Source organism: Dendropsophus ebraccatus, chromosome 6 (assembly GCF_027789765.1).
Source record: "Dendropsophus ebraccatus isolate aDenEbr1 chromosome 6, aDenEbr1.pat, whole genome shotgun sequence".
Lineage (NCBI taxonomy): Eukaryota > Metazoa > Chordata > Amphibia > Anura > Hylidae > Dendropsophus > Dendropsophus ebraccatus.
Window position 1 is genome coordinate 133,650,660 of NC_091459.1, and position 17,279 is coordinate 133,667,938.

Here is a 17,279-nt window from a genome sequence, read left to right on the forward strand (position 1 = left end):
CATTGCAGGGGGACAATATAACTATGGGGACATTGCAGGGGGACAATATAACTATCGGGACATTGCAGGGGGACAATATAACTATATGGGGAACATTGCAGGGGGACAATATAACTGTATGGGGGACATTGCAGGGGGACAATATAACTATATGGGGGACATTGCAGGGGGACAATATAACTATATGGGGGACATCGCAGGGGGACAATATAACTATATGGGGGACATCACAGGGGGACAATATAACTATATGGGGACATTGCAGAGGGACAATATAACTATATGGGGGACTTTGCAGGGGGACAATATAATTATATGGGGACACTGCAGGGGAACATTATTACTATATAGAGAGCATTATTACTATATGAGGGACAATGCAGGGACACATTAGTATATGAAGGACAATGCAGGGGACATTATTACTATATGGGGGCACAGCAGGGGATCCTACATACAGAGGGTAACCCACATACCTGCTTGAGTGTTTCTTGAGGGGGTGAAGGTGAAGTGGGGGGAGTTGAAAGTGGGGGGAGGGGGCTGGTTGAGGGGATGAAAGGGGAGTGAGGGGAGGCTGGTTGAGGGGGGAGTGAGGTCTGGAAAGAAAGAGGCATGCTTTTACTTTGGGGGGGGGGGGGTTGTGGCATTTCGCACTGGGATTTTATTATAGTTTGTTTTTTTTTATAGTCCGGCCCTTCGATGGTCTTAGGGACAGTGAACCGGCCCCCTGTGTGAAAAGTTTGGGGACCCCTGGTGTAAAGTATTGCATCGCTATTACACGCAGGTCATCGGCCAATGATTTTTCAGCTGATGATAGTTTCTTCGGCTGTTCAGCTACAGGGAGAAATAATCTGCCGAATGGGTTTGATTGGGCAGATTATTACTCCATGTGATAGGGCCTTAAGGTGTCACTGTCTTATTTTATTTTATTTTGCAGAAATCAATAGTCCAGGTGATTTTTAGAAACTTTTTAATTGGGTTTATTAGACAAAAATGCCATTATCTGCATTCAAAAAGACTTTACCCAGCCCCCCTCTCTCATTCACAGCTCATTATCAGGAAATCTCGACTCTTTTACATCAGTCGAGCCCTGTGTAACCTATGGAAATTAGTCACCAGCAGCGAGCAGAGAACAAAAGATTACACAGTGGTACCTGTGTGAAAGCCGGTATTCAGAGGTCAGAGAGGTCAGTGCTGACTTTAGAGGAGATAGGCCAGTGATGCAGCTGTAAATTAACTCTTTGTTGTCCTGTTTTGGTGCCTCATCTCCCTCCACCCCTCCCCTTTCCATAGAGAACCATGAAGAGAGGGGGGAGAGCTTGAAACTGCTTTTTTAATGATAAAAATACAATAAACTGAATTACAAAGTTTCTTAAAATCGCCTGATTTCTGCAAAAAATTAAACGGCAGTGACACTTCAAGCCTCTGTGCCGATGGATTTTCCCATTTAAAAAAATCTGCCCTCTGATTCTGAATTACATGGTTTTGAACGCACATTAGCCCCATACTTACATGTTACGGAAACATAAAAAACATTAAAAAAAAAAAAAAAAAAGAGAGGAGCAAGTAAGTTAACTCTCTTGACCTAAATTCTGCTGGAAAACCTTTTTAAAAATTCTATACAAAGCGGATATACTGTAAGGGTCATTGCTTTTCCATGTAAACAAGCAGTTGTGCAAAACTGAGACAAACTATGCAAACAATAAAAAAAATCACTAGCAAATATAAGTCCTTGGCTCCTTCCATTCTGATAAGATGTATACCTCCCAGCATGCTATGACTGCCTCCCCGTCCTCTCCTTTAATGTCCCCTTTAAGAGACAAGTCAACCAGTGTCTCATTGGCAATCTAAACAAATCTCACCACTGCTTGATAAATATGGGGCCTGTCACCCATGATGACAGATCTGCCCCGTACTCAATCCCTTTTCACCCAAGATCTATCAATATGTGACTTTGCATTTCTCCCTTTCAGCCCATGTCTAGCAATTTATCCATCACGAGATTCCCTCGGGTAGCAAAGCGGCATAGCAAAGACCACAAATGGCCGGTGTTGAAAGCTCCAGTCACGTACATTATAATAATGCTGAAAATTATAATTATGGGAAAAAAATGCTTATTGCTGGCTCCGACCATGAATTAGGAATAGGAAGTGGAAAATTTGGACAAACATACAGTGGTAGGCAGCTCTGCACCCCCACCCCCTTATTTCTCTCGCTCCGGCAGAAAGGATTAAAGGGTTTTGTTGAATATTCTACATGAAGAATATGCTGGATGCCCGGCCTGGATTGTGATTATAGCTGTGCGGGGACTCGTTAGCTGGCATTACCACTCACAGCTGTTCAATCATCCGCCTTTTGTTCCTTACAGCCCCTCACGCTGGGTAACCCTATGACTGCCAGACGCCGCTCCGCTCAATGCATTTGTGGTCTGGAGCTCTTGCAGAGCTGGCGGGGTGGCGGAATGCAAGAGCTAAGCAATTTTCTGTCATTGCTGTCTGATATTATCCACATTACAGCAGTGAGGGGTGGATGGCAGAGCGGCACTTCTGTATATACAAAGAGCGGGTAACAACATACCGCATATTCCTAAGTCTTTTTTCTTTTTCTTTTTTCGTTGCAGTCTAGACTGATTCAGTCGGATGAATGCTGAGGGTCTGCTATTTTATATAAAACAATAAGAGAATAAAATTACATCATGATGCCATTCTTCCCTTGAAGATTTGATTCTAGGGTAGAATATTCCTATAGTAAAGTGCCATAGAGTAACACAATCTATGCATCTCTATACAATGGCAAGGCCATATCCATGAGCTCCTGCTTTCGTATTGTTGTACTGTTTACACAGATGTTAGGCATGTTTTTGCAGATGATCTGTGGAGTAGCTACTGGTTTGCAGGGGTTGCAGCTGCAACAGTGTCCATAAATCTGGGGGTCTTAGAGGCCCTCCTTGCCCCTTCAAGGTGGACTGCTTATGCCTGATCTACTACAATGCAGCTCCAATACTCAGCATCACATGGAGGTCTGTGCAGCAGCACTGACAGGAGCAGAGAGGTGTCCCACAGGTTGGAATTCAGAGAAGTAACTTCATAAAAGAAGACCACACTTTAGGCCAATTGCAATGAGCGATTATTGGTCTCTTTTGGCTGATTGAGAACGATTATAGGCCGGAACAGTTGGCAAACTGTGAGGCGCTCCCTAGTTGTCGGTGAGGCCCAGCTAGGGAGCCAGTTTTCACAAAAGTAACTATGATCTGCGCAGTCCTTTGCAAAAATTTCCATTTTAGCAACATTATAATTTATTTCATACTTGCTTTATTATTATCTAGAGATTGGAATATAGTTGAAAGGTAGCCCGAGCATTATTTTCAGCTTTTTAATGGACTTTTACCACAGATGGTGAGGCCCAGGCATCCTTTTGGTCAGTCTGATGAGGCCCAGGCATTGCCTTGGTCTATTGGGTGAGGCTCTAGTAGAAAAAGTTTGAGAAGCAGTGGTTTAGTGTAATAGCGCATGTTGAAAGGCAAAAAAGCTAACATGCCCGATGTCGGCTGATCATGGTCTTTCAACATGTTGAATGATCAGTGATGGTCTGCAGCGCGTCGCTCAGTGTAAAGCTGGGTTCACACTGCGTTGTTGCAATCCATTTTTTTCATCCGTTTTTTGCAAAAAACGAATCAGTTTTTCCATTGACTTCCATTGTAAAAAAAAAAACGGATCAAAACGGATCCGTTTTTTTAACGGACACAAAAGTAGTGTCAGTTACGTTTTTGTGTCCGTCAAAAAAACGGAACCGTTTTTTTTTTTTTACAATGGAAGTCAATCGAAAAACGGATAAAAACGGATGCACACAAATGCATCCGTTTTTTTCATGTTTTTTTTTAAAAAACGGATGATAAAAACGGATTGCAAAAACGCAGTGTGAACCCAGCCTAATAGGAGCGGTGGCAGCAAACTGACGCTGACTTCACTGGGCCGCCCGAACGATCTAAGGATCATTTAAGCGGCCCCTCCCGCTGCTTAACGCTTGCTGTCTGTGTGTGTAACAGCACAGAGCATTGAGTGGGGAATGAGGGGGAAGCGAGCCCCGACCTTGTGTAATAGGGCCCTTACTGAACTGATTGTTCTTTTGGGTGGGAGGGTTGTGATGGAGAGCTGAGGAAAAGCAATCAGTTCTGAGCTATGCAACATAATTATAGCGCTCAGCTGCGAGGGAGGGAGACGCACTGGCACATCACTGGCATCGGCAGTTTCATGTAAAAGCCCTTCTTTTGGACACTATGGGGGAGATTTATCAAACATGGTGTAAAGTGAAACTGGCTCAGTTGCCCCTAGCAACCAATCAGATTCCACCTTTCATTCCTCACAGACTTTATGGAAAATGAAAGGTGGAATCTGGTTGCTAGAGGCAACTCAGACAGTTTCACTTTACACCATGTTTGATAAATCTCCCCCTATGTGCTGCTACTTTGTTCTCTCTTTTGTTGACACTTTTGAAGTCTCTAAAATCAATTGCTCCAATCAGATTTGCAATATCTCTTGTCGTTTCAAACGTTATTGACGCACAAAGTTGCACCAACAACTGGGAACATTCCCTGTGATGCACAGCTATTTGCCTTTCTCATTGTGCTGTCCATGGTGCTGAACATAGAGCTAAAGGCGCTGGATCCAACTTTTGTTGCAAATTTCTGTGTCGATAAGTTTTATACAAGAGATGTTGCAAATCTTATCACAGCAAACGACTTTGGAGAAAATTTTGGTCCTCTTTGATCTGCTACATTGGAAAAACATTCCCTTGATCCAATATGGCGGCTTTCAAGATGGCAACCATGTTCTAGATGTAGCCTAAAATTTAGGCCTCCACACCCATTACCCAGAGTATTGAGATGTCATTTTCCCTTTAATTTCTGAAAGAAAAGGGTGCCCTCAGACTTTTGACCTTTACAGGTAAGCAATTTTATGTTTCTGTAAATCTTTTTATTTTTTAACCTGTTTTTGGAATTGCAGATTTTCTGGTCTTTTTGACAAAATTACTCAAGGGCGGGATATGTGTCAAAAACCAAGTCCAACTCAACCTAATTCCAACCTTCATTACATACCTACCCCTCTGCTCGCTCCCAGGCCAGAGACACCATTGTTCCTGACCGCCCTGTACACTTAAAATAGGACAATGCAGACAATCTCTTGCCTGGCCCAAGGTAATATTTTCAAAGGATCTGAAAAGCCCTTTAAGGATATCATTCTAGAAAATATTTATACAATTGTTCTATGAAGGAACCATCCTTGTACATTCAGGCAGACTACTAAAATTGCTAATACTTACATTGATAAACTTGTAGGGTTTTAAGATTACACTACAATGTCTCTAACTGTTCAAATATTATGATGACTTTTTTTAATGCTTTTATACCACCTACTAGCTGTTTTCATTTGCACCAGAATTTTGCACCAAGAAATTACTATGTCCCCTTCAAGAGAAGCCAAGTCCCCTTAACAGCACAGATACTATCCCTTGAAGTGAATGTGTCATCAAAAGATGGCCTTTTGTTTAAATCAAGATTTTATGATAAACATATTTTTAAGGATTTTTTTTTCTAATTTGCCATTTTACTGTCTATATTATAAAATAATCTTTTTAATTTAAGGTTTTGTTTTTTTTATTTTAATTCTCACCACTGGGTCTAAAACGAATCCGAGACTTTCGATTCATCTTAAGGGGACAGACTCTGTCTATTTTCGTATATGTCCAAGAGGCTTGATGTATATCATGTCAAAATTCTGCTAACCACAGCCCAGGCAGGATGGCAGCCCCCATAATAATGTACAAAAAGCGAGAGAGAAAAAAAAAAACTTAAAGACAAAAAATAGAAACAGATTAGAAAAAAAGATGTTTTAGTATTTAACTCTAATACTGAAAGTAGGCGACACATTCTCTTTAAGATGTAGCGAGAAAAACACCTAGTAAATGTGATGCAATGCATTCTGAAGTATTTAAAGCGACTCTGTACCCACTTGTACCTTCGGATAGCTGCTTGTAATCCAAGATCTGTCCTGGGGTCCTTTCGGCAGGGAATGCAGTTATTGTCCTAAAAAACAACTTTTAAACTTGCAGCCCTGTGCCAAACTGGCGTGGCCTAGAGTGTCTGTGCCCTAGGATTGCACCACCTTTCCGTCCTTCCTCCCCACCCTCATCATTATGAACGCTTCTGGGGAGGATTTTTCCTATTCCTCACCTGTCTGAGCTCTGCACAGGGGCCTTAACGATCCAGGTCATGTGCAGAGTTCCAACAGGTGATGAATAGCAGAAATTGTTCTAGTGGCATTCCTAATGATGAGGAGGGCGGGGAGGAGGGGCAGATGGGCTTCGCAATCCTAGAGCATGGGTACTCTAGGCCACGCCAATCTGACACAGGGCTGCAAGTTTAAAAGTTGTTTTTTAGGACAATAACTGCATCACCTGCCAAACGGACCCCAGGACAGATCTTAAGATTAAAAGCAGCTATCCGAAGGTACAAGCAGTTTGGGGGGGGGGGGGGGGCGGCAGATTGTGGGTAAGGAGTCGCTTTAAAGTAAATGTGTCCGATGGAGTTTCAGTGCAAGTTTTTGTCCACCGATATGAATGGGAACGATGCAATAAAATTGCGAAAGATAGGGCATTGCTAGATAAAATAAAATAAAAATAGGTGGGGGAAAAAAACAAGTGCAATAAGTTGTAACATCTTGATACCTTGGTAAAATCTAGACCTGGCTAGTAAAGATTCACTATAAAACGTAACGTAAATGTATATTATGAGCCAAACCATTACTAATGGTATACAGTATATTGTAGTACGTGGCAGTTCAAGGCAAACTATTGGTGTATATACAGCAAAACATCTTTGAGAAGACCACCGCTTGAAAAGCTGTCTTCTATGGGGTGGTCTTCTTAAAGAAAATGGTCACTATGCATATGGTGGATCCAAAATTAGTCAGACATAATGTGGCTTGGAAAAGGGTGGTCTTCTAAAAAAAAAAGGTGACCTTTTGGGGAAGTTTTGTACACTTTGGGGGAGATTTATCCAACATGGTGTAAAAAACAACTGACTCAGTTGCCCCTAGCAACCAATCAGATTCCACCTTTCATTTTCCAAAGAGTCTGTGAGGAATTAAAAGTGGAATCTGATTGGTTGTTAGGGGCAACTGAGCCAGTTTCACTTTACACCAGTTTGATAAATAAGACCTACCCTGATAAGACCAAGCTTCATTTTGCAGTTTTTTTGGCGTAAGCTTGAAATATAAGCCCTACTCCAAATATAAGCCCTAATTATAGTCAACTGACTAGATTCCTGACACTGGGTGCTGAGCATCAGCCAATCAAAGCCAGACTTGTAATGCTCCGCCCCCACCTGCTCAACACAAGCTGCAGGGGAGGCAGGAAGGGTAAGAAGATGCACAGCAGGGGACATTGTATATAAGGGAAATAGGGCACATGGGCAACTACAGAGGAGGAGGGAGGTATAAAGTATGGGGAATGCCTGCAGAAGAGGATGTATACAGTATGGGGGAACAGTTACCGCAGGAGAGGGAGGTATACAGTATGGGGGGAGGGGGGGGGCTCACTGCAGAGAATGGTTATATACAGTATAAGGGAAGAACTACAGAGGGGGGGAGAAAGGTATACAGTGTTGGGACAACCTGCATGGGGGGGGGGGGCATGTAGTATGGGGTAACAACTACATAATGGAGGTATACAGTATGGAAGGCCTCACTGCAGAGGGGGGATGTATACAGTTTGGGGGAACAGTATCGGGGGAACAACTACGGAGGGCGGGGGGTATACAGCAGTGCTTCTCAAACTGTGAGGCGGGCCTCACCAGTGAGGCGCCCCCTAGTTGTTGGCGAGGTCCAGCTAGGAAGCCAGTTTTCACAAAAGTAACTATGATCTGCACAGTCCTTTGCAAAAATCTCCATTTTAGCAACATTATAATTTATTTCATACTTGCTTCATTAGTATATAGAGCTTGGGAGACAGGTGTAAGGCAGCCCTAGCATTATTTTCAGCTTTTTAATTGACTTTTACCACAGATGGTGAGGCCCAGGCATCCCTTTGGTCAGTCTGATGAGGCCCAGGCATTGCCTTGGTCTATTGGGTGAGGCTCTAGTAGAAAAAGTTTGAGAAGCAGTGGTATACAGTATGGGGGGCCTTACTGCAGAGGGGGATGTAAACAGTATGGATGAACAACTTCAGAGGGGTGAGGTATACAGTATGAAGGCCTTACTACAGAGGGGAATGTATACAGTATATGGGAAGAACTACAGACAGGGTGGGAGGTGTATACAGTATGGGGGGCCTTACTACAGAGGGGGCATGTATACAGTATGAAGGCCTTACTACAGAGGGGGATGTATACAGTATGGGGGAAGAACTACAGACAGACAGGGAGGTGTATACAGTATGGGGGGGGGCTTTACAACAGAGGGGGGATGTATACAGTATGAAGGCCTTACTACAGAGGGGGATGTATACAGCATGAAGGCCTTACTACAGAGGGGGATGTATACAGTATGAGGGAAAAACTACAGACAGACAGGGAGGTGTATACAGTATGGGGGGGCCTTACTGCAAAGGGGATGTATACAGTATGGAGGTCTAACTACAAGGGAACTTACAGTATAGGAGCCTAACAGTGGGACATAAAGTATAGCAGCTAACTACCATATACAGTTGGGCTACAGTGTAGCGGAATACTGAAAATAAGCTCAAACCTTTTTTTCCAGAGGACAAAATATATATATATATATATATATATATATATATATATATATATATACACACACACACACACACACACACACACATATATATATATATATATATATATATATATATATATATATATATATACACACACACATATATATATATATATATATATATATATATATACACACACACACACACACACACACAAGACCTTGTTCTGTTTTTGGAGAAAAACAGTATATACTTATTAAATAGGGAGCAAACACTGACAAGAATGCTACATGTAAACCAAGCATGAAGAATACAGGAACATAATTAGGAGTGCGCTGCTCCAAATTTTCCATTCACAGAATTTATGCATCTTGTGACACCTGAGCTAAGTTCATATGTGGTGACATTGCCGTGTGGTGTGGATTCTATTGTAGGGGATATGTGGTGTAAGTTCCATATGGAAAATTAGCTACAATCTACAGCACAAGGTAAATGGATGGGGCTGCAAAACCGCATCTACGTGTGGTGAAACATCATCACTGGAATTGGTACATGCTGTAGATTTGTATCTTGTATTTCACCCTTTTAAAGCATAGGGTAAAATTCTTGGCTAAGAAATAGATAGGCAAGTACTTCTATTAGTCAAAATGGCGCTCTTGTTTAATGTCACAGACCCCAATTTTTGGCTTCTGTACAGGTGACTGCCAGTCAGATTGCTGGATGGAACAATGCAGATGCAGATAAAACCAGTCCTACATTACCTGACAGGTGTTAGGGCCCTATGGGACAATTTTTGAGGGGAAAATCGTTATATTGTTTGTATTTAACCGATAATTGTTTCCTGTAAATGCAGGCAGCGATCAAACAACCAACGAGAAACCGTTCATGTGTCGTTAATCGTTGATTTTGTGCCGACACCAAAATCATTGTTAGTCGTTTGCTAATCGTTCAGTGTAAATCTACATCCAAGCAAAAGTTTCAGCTCACCATGTGCATATTGGATGATGTAAGTTGAATCCCGTTCGCTATGGAGCAGGCTGCGCTATGGAGCAAGCATATAGAAGAGAATGTCCACAGCTCCAATAAAATACCAAGGCTTTATTCCAAAATCCTCTAAAAATTCATGGTACGACAGATCAGAAACATGGCGATGCGTTTCAGGAAGAAATCCCTTCATCAGGTCAATGGTAACAGTGTAAATTACAAGCTTATATAAGGGGATACATTAACCGCCTCTGAACAGGAACTCCCCAAACATGCACAATCACATGACCAAATTACAATAATGGATACAAACATGTGTCTTGAATACATTAATTAACAAAGTATCAAGCAAATAGTTCACATCAAATAGAATGAGTTCCACTGCAGGCAAACCTTAGTGTACAGTGTAACCATTCGCTTCAATAGAGATATAGCAGATCACTTCTATGGTTGTGACCAAAAGAAGCTTGGGTATTGAAACGCAAGATCCAAGAAGCCTCTCTCGGAGAATGTGAACATGGCCACCTCCCCGCAAGAGCATGTGCACACGCTCGATAGCACACCTACAGAGACCCGCATATTCTCCCATATAAACCCAAACCCAATGACCCCAGCAGCCTGTCTATGTGTTTACTTATCCTTTCCCTACAAACCCTTTGGCATCTTTCCTTTTCCTCTCCTGTAAACGTATATCGGTATTCCTAATGAGACATAAGCCACCAGTTGTTTGCGCTCTCATTGACATCCCCTTTTGCAGTCGCCCCGGATGAACCTGCACAATTGTGCGCGGACAAGGACCAGACTCATTGCAGGATGCACAGCACGTGTGCAGAGTGGATATTTTCGCCATAGGATCGCTGGTTATTAGGGACGGTTGTCTTCGCGCTCGAGACAAGGTCATGAGCCATGGCTGGTAATTTATGGGCATCTCGGGCATTGATCCTAGCGTGAGCAGCTTAAATACAGGTAGGCGTAATTGCGGCTCCAGCTGTACACTGTGGCCGTGCATCGGCTGCTTTATTGTACACAGGGAGGAAAAAAAAGGAAGGATTGTTATGCTAAACAAAAAAATAAGAGGATTCTTGCAAAAATTGTGGCCAAGCGCCCCCCCCCCCCCTCTCTCGACACCCCATCGCCCACCCACCCGTCTGTAACCTTGAAATTCAACTTGTAATGCTTCCTACATTCCAATGCCTGCAGACATCCACGCTGGAGCGGTAAGGAGCAGAGCTCAGGCTTTGATCTGCTATGGCAGTGCGTGGCCAGCTGGCTGCGGTTAATCTGTTGCCCAGGGAACGACAAGTGAAGTGTATACTTCCTGATACAGCACAGGAGGCACTCCTGCGCCATCGCCACACGGCATCTCGCTGTGAGGAGCTCAAGTGCTGGAACTGCTATAGCTGCAGCACAGCTGGTGCCCATTAATGCTCCCTGTGTGACTGGAGCAGGCAGCCAGCTTTAAAAAGCTCATTCTTTTCCATTGACAAACCAAGGGGCTTATTATTCCCCCCCCCCCCCCCCCCCCCCAACATCCAACACCCCCCCCCCCTCGTAATGAGCAGCAAACCCCACGCCTGGCGGATTGAAATAGCAAAATGCAAAGGATTTCATGATTGCTTGATTTTTTTTTTCTTTCTCATCAGCAAAACACAACAATCACTAAAATGAGATGTGGAAGAATTTATAGCGGAGGAAATTTGGTAACCGGGATTTAATGTGGATTATGTTTAGTGCATGGGGACCATTATTTACGCGCTGCTGCTAATTCACATCATCAGGCCCCTTCCAAGCATGAGATTCATACCTCCAGTCTGTGGCGTCTGCATAGGAATTAAACACCTCAGCCCAGATTGCTCCCACCTCCCGGGGAAGGAACAAAAATAACCTGGAAGACGGAGATATATTATTTTTTTTTGTCTCATAGAAAGAGGGCTGACTGGTTCGGCTTTGCTCCACTAAATAAAAATGGATCATTCCTTCAGTCGTCTTGTGTGATAGCTTGTGATTTTGCGTCCTGCTGTTTCTAATATACAGTATCTTGATGTAAAAGAGGCTGGTACCCACTGAGGTTAATGGCTAGGCTAAGTCAATGCAAATCCGCAACAAAATCTGGATGTGTAACGGGCAGACCTGTGTGCAATTCCTAAGTCTGCAACGTGCGGATCTTGCAGATCAATCAGAGCAATCACCAGAGCAAAGACAATAGGTAAAATCCACAATGAAGGCATCTTAAAGGGGGGTTCTGCCTATAAACTCCCTACAGCTATTTGGTTAATTGGTCGATTTAGGGTCATAAGAAGTTCTCTACTGTTTTGGTGCCGTCTTCTGGTTGTCCTCTATATCATTGGCCATCCATTAGTCACATGATCGGTCATCACGCCGGCCCAAATGTAGGTAATGTCACAGTCTTCTATCCTGCTAGCCCGCCCACAGTTTCTTCAGCCTTCCTACAGCCTTGACACCGGTCTGCAGCTTCGCACAGTGTTTCCGTGATTAAAAAACACATGTTAAAGCTAAACTGGACACCCGTCCACAGTCCTGTGACTATCAGCACATAATGCTGTGGTACAGTCCTGGTAATGTCAGGTTTTTATTAACATTGTGGTAAAGTGGTTCACTTTTACCATGTTTTACCAAATTGTGGTTAAAAACATTGCACAATTGTCTAATTAATATAGAACTCTAGGTAAAAATGGTTCAGTTCAGTGCAAGGCAAACATTTCTTTTTAATCATTTTCTTTATTACAAGGAGCGATAATCTGCAGAATCGGCCCGATTCAGCAGATTATCACTCTGTGTAATAGTGTCTAAAATCAGCAATTAAATGAGCTCAACAGATTTATGGAGTCGCCTACTCCATGCAATCTGAAATGGTCCCTACAGGTCATTGGGTATTTTTCCATAATAAGGTGAGGGCTTATAATGCATTTTCTCTTCTTCTGGCTCAGCTAACACATGTACATAATCCCTTAAAGGGTAGTCTGTTTGTAATAGGTTTCTATTACATGAATTGGGCTGTTTGTCAGCAGCACATCCTGACTCCCTGAAGCTGCAGAAAATCCTCACTGCCTGGTCCACTCTGTCTCCACTCATCTGTCTTCCCCCTCCCTTCTGAGACCAAAGTCACATGATCTCTGTCTCTTTTGTTGCCAGGCAAGCTGTAACACATCGTTTGCAACCCTGCCCACCACTGACACCAATCAGTGAGCACCTGGCCAAGGGGTGGGGAAAAAACAGAACAGTGACAGCCTCCAGAACAGTGTAGGGGAAAGGAGAAACAGTTGTTTCAATTCCCTCACTCTTTCTAATCTATCTATGTAGATTATTAGATAGATAGATAGATAGATAGATAGATAGATAGATAGATGGATATGCAAAGATATTCTGCAGCACGCCAGCATACTGTACGTGGAAAAACTGGTTGTTTATTGCAAAGGGTTGCTTGATAACGACCCTGTGAGAGGGTCGAAACGTCGCATCTCTGTATTTTTTGCACCCTTTGCAATAAACAACCACTTTTTCCACGTATGCTAGCGTGCTCCAGAATATCTTTGCATACTATTGGGGATTCCCAGGCCGGGGGACTGACTTTGTACAGCACCCGCTTCATGAGGATTTGGACGTGCGGCTTTCTCCTGTATCTAGATAGATAGATAGATAGAAGATTGAGCTAGTAATGGGCAGATGAGGCGGATACTTGGCAGTTGGCTCTGATGTGCAATGCATGCAGGGAGATGTAGTTTCCCAGCCATTATGACGTAAAACTGGGATAATTTGTAAAAGTTTTAATCCAGGGCTAGAATCAGTGTAGACAAGTAAGAAAGGTGTCAAATAATTAATGGGGGGATTGGTGAGTGCACCTATATGCTTTTTGTGCATTTTATTTTTTAAATGTGATCGCTGGAGTTTCCCTTTAATCCAACAGGAATTCCACCAATTAGTAATGTCTCATTTCATGACTTTTTGGCGTTCTGGTTTGTAAAATGGTCGACTGAAAATGAGTATCCATAGGACTGTTCTGACCAGCTTTTTGTTATATATATTTAAAAAAATTATATATAATAAAAGACGTTATGGCTCTTAAGGAGCAGACCAAAGGAGCAGAACAGGTAGGCTACATGCCTTTCTAGTAATCCAAACCAGGATCAGATCTTAGGGTCTATCGCCATGCATAGGATTTGCTGCTTATAGTTCTGCACCTGATTATCTGTTCCACTCATCTGATTGGAATTGTGACTGCGTATGTGCTGCCTGAAGCCGCCTAAACACAGTAAGGGGTATTCCATTGGAAATACATATATAAATATATACTGCTACAGATTACTTTATAGTAAATGATCTCTGTTGGACCAGCTGCAGCTCCCACTTAAAGGGGTTATATAGCTCTAAAAAACATGGCCACTTTTCCCTCTCCTGTCTCCAGATTGGGTGGGGTTTCAAACTCAGTTCCATTGAAGTAAATGGAGCTTAATTGTAAACCACACCTGAACTGGAGACAAGTGAGGGGGAAAAGTGGCCGTGTTTTTGTAGGGCTGGATAACCCCTTTAATTCGCTTCAAAGAAAATCCTTTAGAGCGGGATCTGCCTGCACAACCAATCACTGGCTGTAGTGTTGACCTGTTTCAGCCAGTGATTGGCTAACCATCCATAATTCTGCAGACTGCTCATGATAGCAGTCTAGATTAGAGATAAAGGGGAACAGCACACTTCTGTCCCCTCCAACTAGTGATTGGCAAGGGTCTAAGCACCCAGACCATCCACATAACTATAATGTCTATTGAGGTGAGGGGGGTTGAACATTTCTGATTGCAACTAAGTCTAGTGAAGCCAGGAAAACTACACGTCCACTGATGTAATTAATAAATCAATATGTTACATTTAAAGGGGTCTTCCACTCAAACATATCTTTGAATATTTTGCTGCCCATGGTGAGACTGACAATTCCCTCTATACTTATTATTATCTATTCAGTCTCCTTCTCCTAGTTCTCAGCTGCTGCTTTTTGCTGAAGACACAAAAATCTGTGTGAGCTTTTCTCTCTGTCTCCCCCTCCTCCCCCTCCCTTCTGAATGGCTTTAACTGTAACATTGTAGCTTCTGTCTAATGCTGGAAGGGTTAATCGCAATAAGTTCATTAGCAACCTGACCTCAGAATAACCCTCCCAGCATTACAAAGAAGCTACAATGTTACAGATAAAGCAATTCAGGGACTTGTTTACATGAGGGAGGGGGCAGGAGGGGAAGACGGAGAGGAAGGCTCACACAAAGATTTTTGTGTCTTTAGCAGAAAGCAGCAGCTGAGAACTGGGGGAAAGAGAATAAATAGATAATAACAAGTATGGAATGAATTGTTAGTCTCACCATGGGCAGCAACACATTAAAAGATATGTTTGAGTGGAATACCCCTTTAAGACTATCTTTTTGTCTTGTACACATTAGACAGTATATCATGAGTATTCCCGGTGGAAAGACAAATATCCATGAAAGTAGCTGCAGAAAAATATTTATATAAGAAATTTGTCCTTGTACGGTAAGTTATAATGCTGGTATGTGACCATTAAGTATCTCTTTTACCATTCAGCCTTTATAGCTGTAAAAAAAAAATAAAACCCAGGACTAGTAAAAGTTGCAGTTTAATGGGGTATTATGAGCCAGTTTTAGCTACACTTCCAGACGATATTAGCCATCTTTTCTCTACTGCAGTCAACAAGCCTGGCTCCCTGCTGGCACGTTGAAACAAAAGGAAATCCCATCTCCATTTGCATTAGAGAAGTATATGCACTGAAGACATTACGTGCAGCATCTCTAAGCAGAAGAAAGATCTATGGTAAAGGGGGGATCTTTTCACCAAGAAGCTTTTAGAAAGTTATTAGAAATTTCAAATCTAAGGAGAAGGAGCAATGTAAATACCTAGTTGTACTTACCTCCTATACGTTAGTCATATTGGGTGTTGAAATGCTCCGGCAATATGCTGACAAATTATCCTAAAGTCCAACATGGCCAATCCTTGTGTCCCTGATCAAAGAGGCCAGAATGACCCCAACCACATAGTTGGGGAGTTCCACCAAAATAAGAGAACCTGGCAGCAAATTTGTATGGTTGGCTTTAGGGAATTGCACCATGAACATGACTATAAGATGTGGCAAAGGTTTGCACTAGGGATGGTCCGAACAGAGTTCGGTTCGGGTTCATACGAACCCGAACTCTCGGCAATGATTCCCGCTGTCTGCCCGCTCCGTGCAGCGGGTGGATCCAGCGGGAGGAATGCCTGGAAAACTGGGATACAGCGATAGCCATAGGCTGTATCCCAGTTTTCCAGGCGGTCCTCTCGCTGTATCCACCCACTCCACGGAGTGGGCAGACAGCGGGAATCTGATACCGAGCGTTCGGGTTCATACGAACCCGAACCTCGGAGGGTTCGGATCATCCCTAGTTTGCACCCAGATTCTGAAGTCTGAGGAGGCATAGAAGATTCTTCTGCTCCAATTAAGGAAAATCCATTGGCCACTGCCAAGTAGAATAATACTTTATATTTTTGCCTTTAGAGAATTTTTTAACATGTTAATAATCCTCAAGTCTACTTGGATAGGACCTGAAACCCTGTGCACATATTGAGCTATGGGCTGTTTTGTTCATTTTGTTTTTAACTAGAATCATAATGTTAAGATTCCCTTAAAGTGCCTGTACACCTTCAATAACTGTTGGTCAAATCATTGTTTCGCAGAATATTATCCTCTCCATACACATAAACGTTCAGTACGGCCAAGGCTTTAAGTGTTTTCCATGGGCAGGGAAGGAGCAAGCTGCAGCTAGACAAGTAAAGTTGGGGCTCATCTGCCCAATCTCTATCTCCACCAACAAATGATAACAGACTCAAAAAGCCCCAAAATAGTTTATAGTGATAGATGAACCTGCCAACATTAGTATAAAGTGTATAGAGACCTTTAACCCTGTACAAGTTCTCCGCTTAAACACCAATAAGCATCCTTAAACAACCCCATTTCCTCCACCATGCTTCAGATATGGTGTTGAGAAAACCTCCAGCTTTTTATTTGTTGTAAAGGTCCCCATACATCGTAAAGCAGGGACGGGGAACCTTTGGCCCTCCAGATGCTGCACAAACTACAATTCCCATCATGCCTGGATAGCCAAAGTTTTGCAACAGCTGGAGGGCCAATGGTTCCCCATCCCTGCCGTAGACTTTGATCGGCCTAACCCTTCAGTTGAGTCGGTCAAGTCATGGGGCAGTCCTGAACAATAACTGACAGATAATGTCGGTGGTGATAGGGATGGGCCATTAAGGATTTTAGGGAGAGCACTCTCTCTGTGGCTTACCCCTGCCCATAGAAAAAAAAAAAAAAACAGAAATGCTTGCCCATGCTGAATGTTCCTGTGTGGAGGGAGGACGAGGGGCCGGAAACCTTAAAGCCAATGTCCCATTACAAGCAGTAAACAGATATTTTCATACAACCTGGTCTACACCACCACGCAGAATCTTACGGTTCCACCTGTTTTTAAACCATTGTCTGGTTCCCGAGATGGGAGGGTCCAGTGCCCCCAGTGCAC

At 42.9% G+C, this 17,279-nt stretch overlaps 1 protein-coding gene and 1 long non-coding RNA gene across 6 annotated transcripts in view; one reads left to right on the plus strand and one right to left on the minus strand.

Annotated features, from left to right (window-relative positions):
- Positions 1-17,279, minus strand: part of EIPR1 (EARP complex and GARP complex interacting protein 1) — a 165,245-nt gene that overhangs the window by 82,097 nt on the left and 65,869 nt on the right. The window contains exons 1-2 of one of the 5 annotated variants that reach the window (XM_069973048.1): positions 10,368-10,578; positions 2,578-2,657 (exon numbers count right to left, since the gene is read on the minus strand). The exons of 2 other annotated variants lie outside the window; for them this stretch is intronic. In XM_069973048.1, the coding sequence (XP_069829149.1) occupies positions 2,578-2,657; positions 10,368-10,564 (277 nt within the window). In that variant the 5' untranslated portion in view covers positions 10,565-10,578. Of the gene's footprint in view, positions 1-2,577; positions 2,658-10,367; positions 10,579-10,898; positions 10,978-17,279 lie in introns of those variants that run through there. 2 more of the 5 variants (XM_069973052.1, XM_069973051.1) reach the window with 2 other exon arrangements.
- LOC138794462 (uncharacterized) lies at positions 10,519-11,695 on the plus strand. The gene is made up of 2 exons (XR_011363449.1): positions 10,519-10,680; positions 11,358-11,695. It is a non-coding gene; the product is annotated as an uncharacterized lncRNA (long non-coding RNA).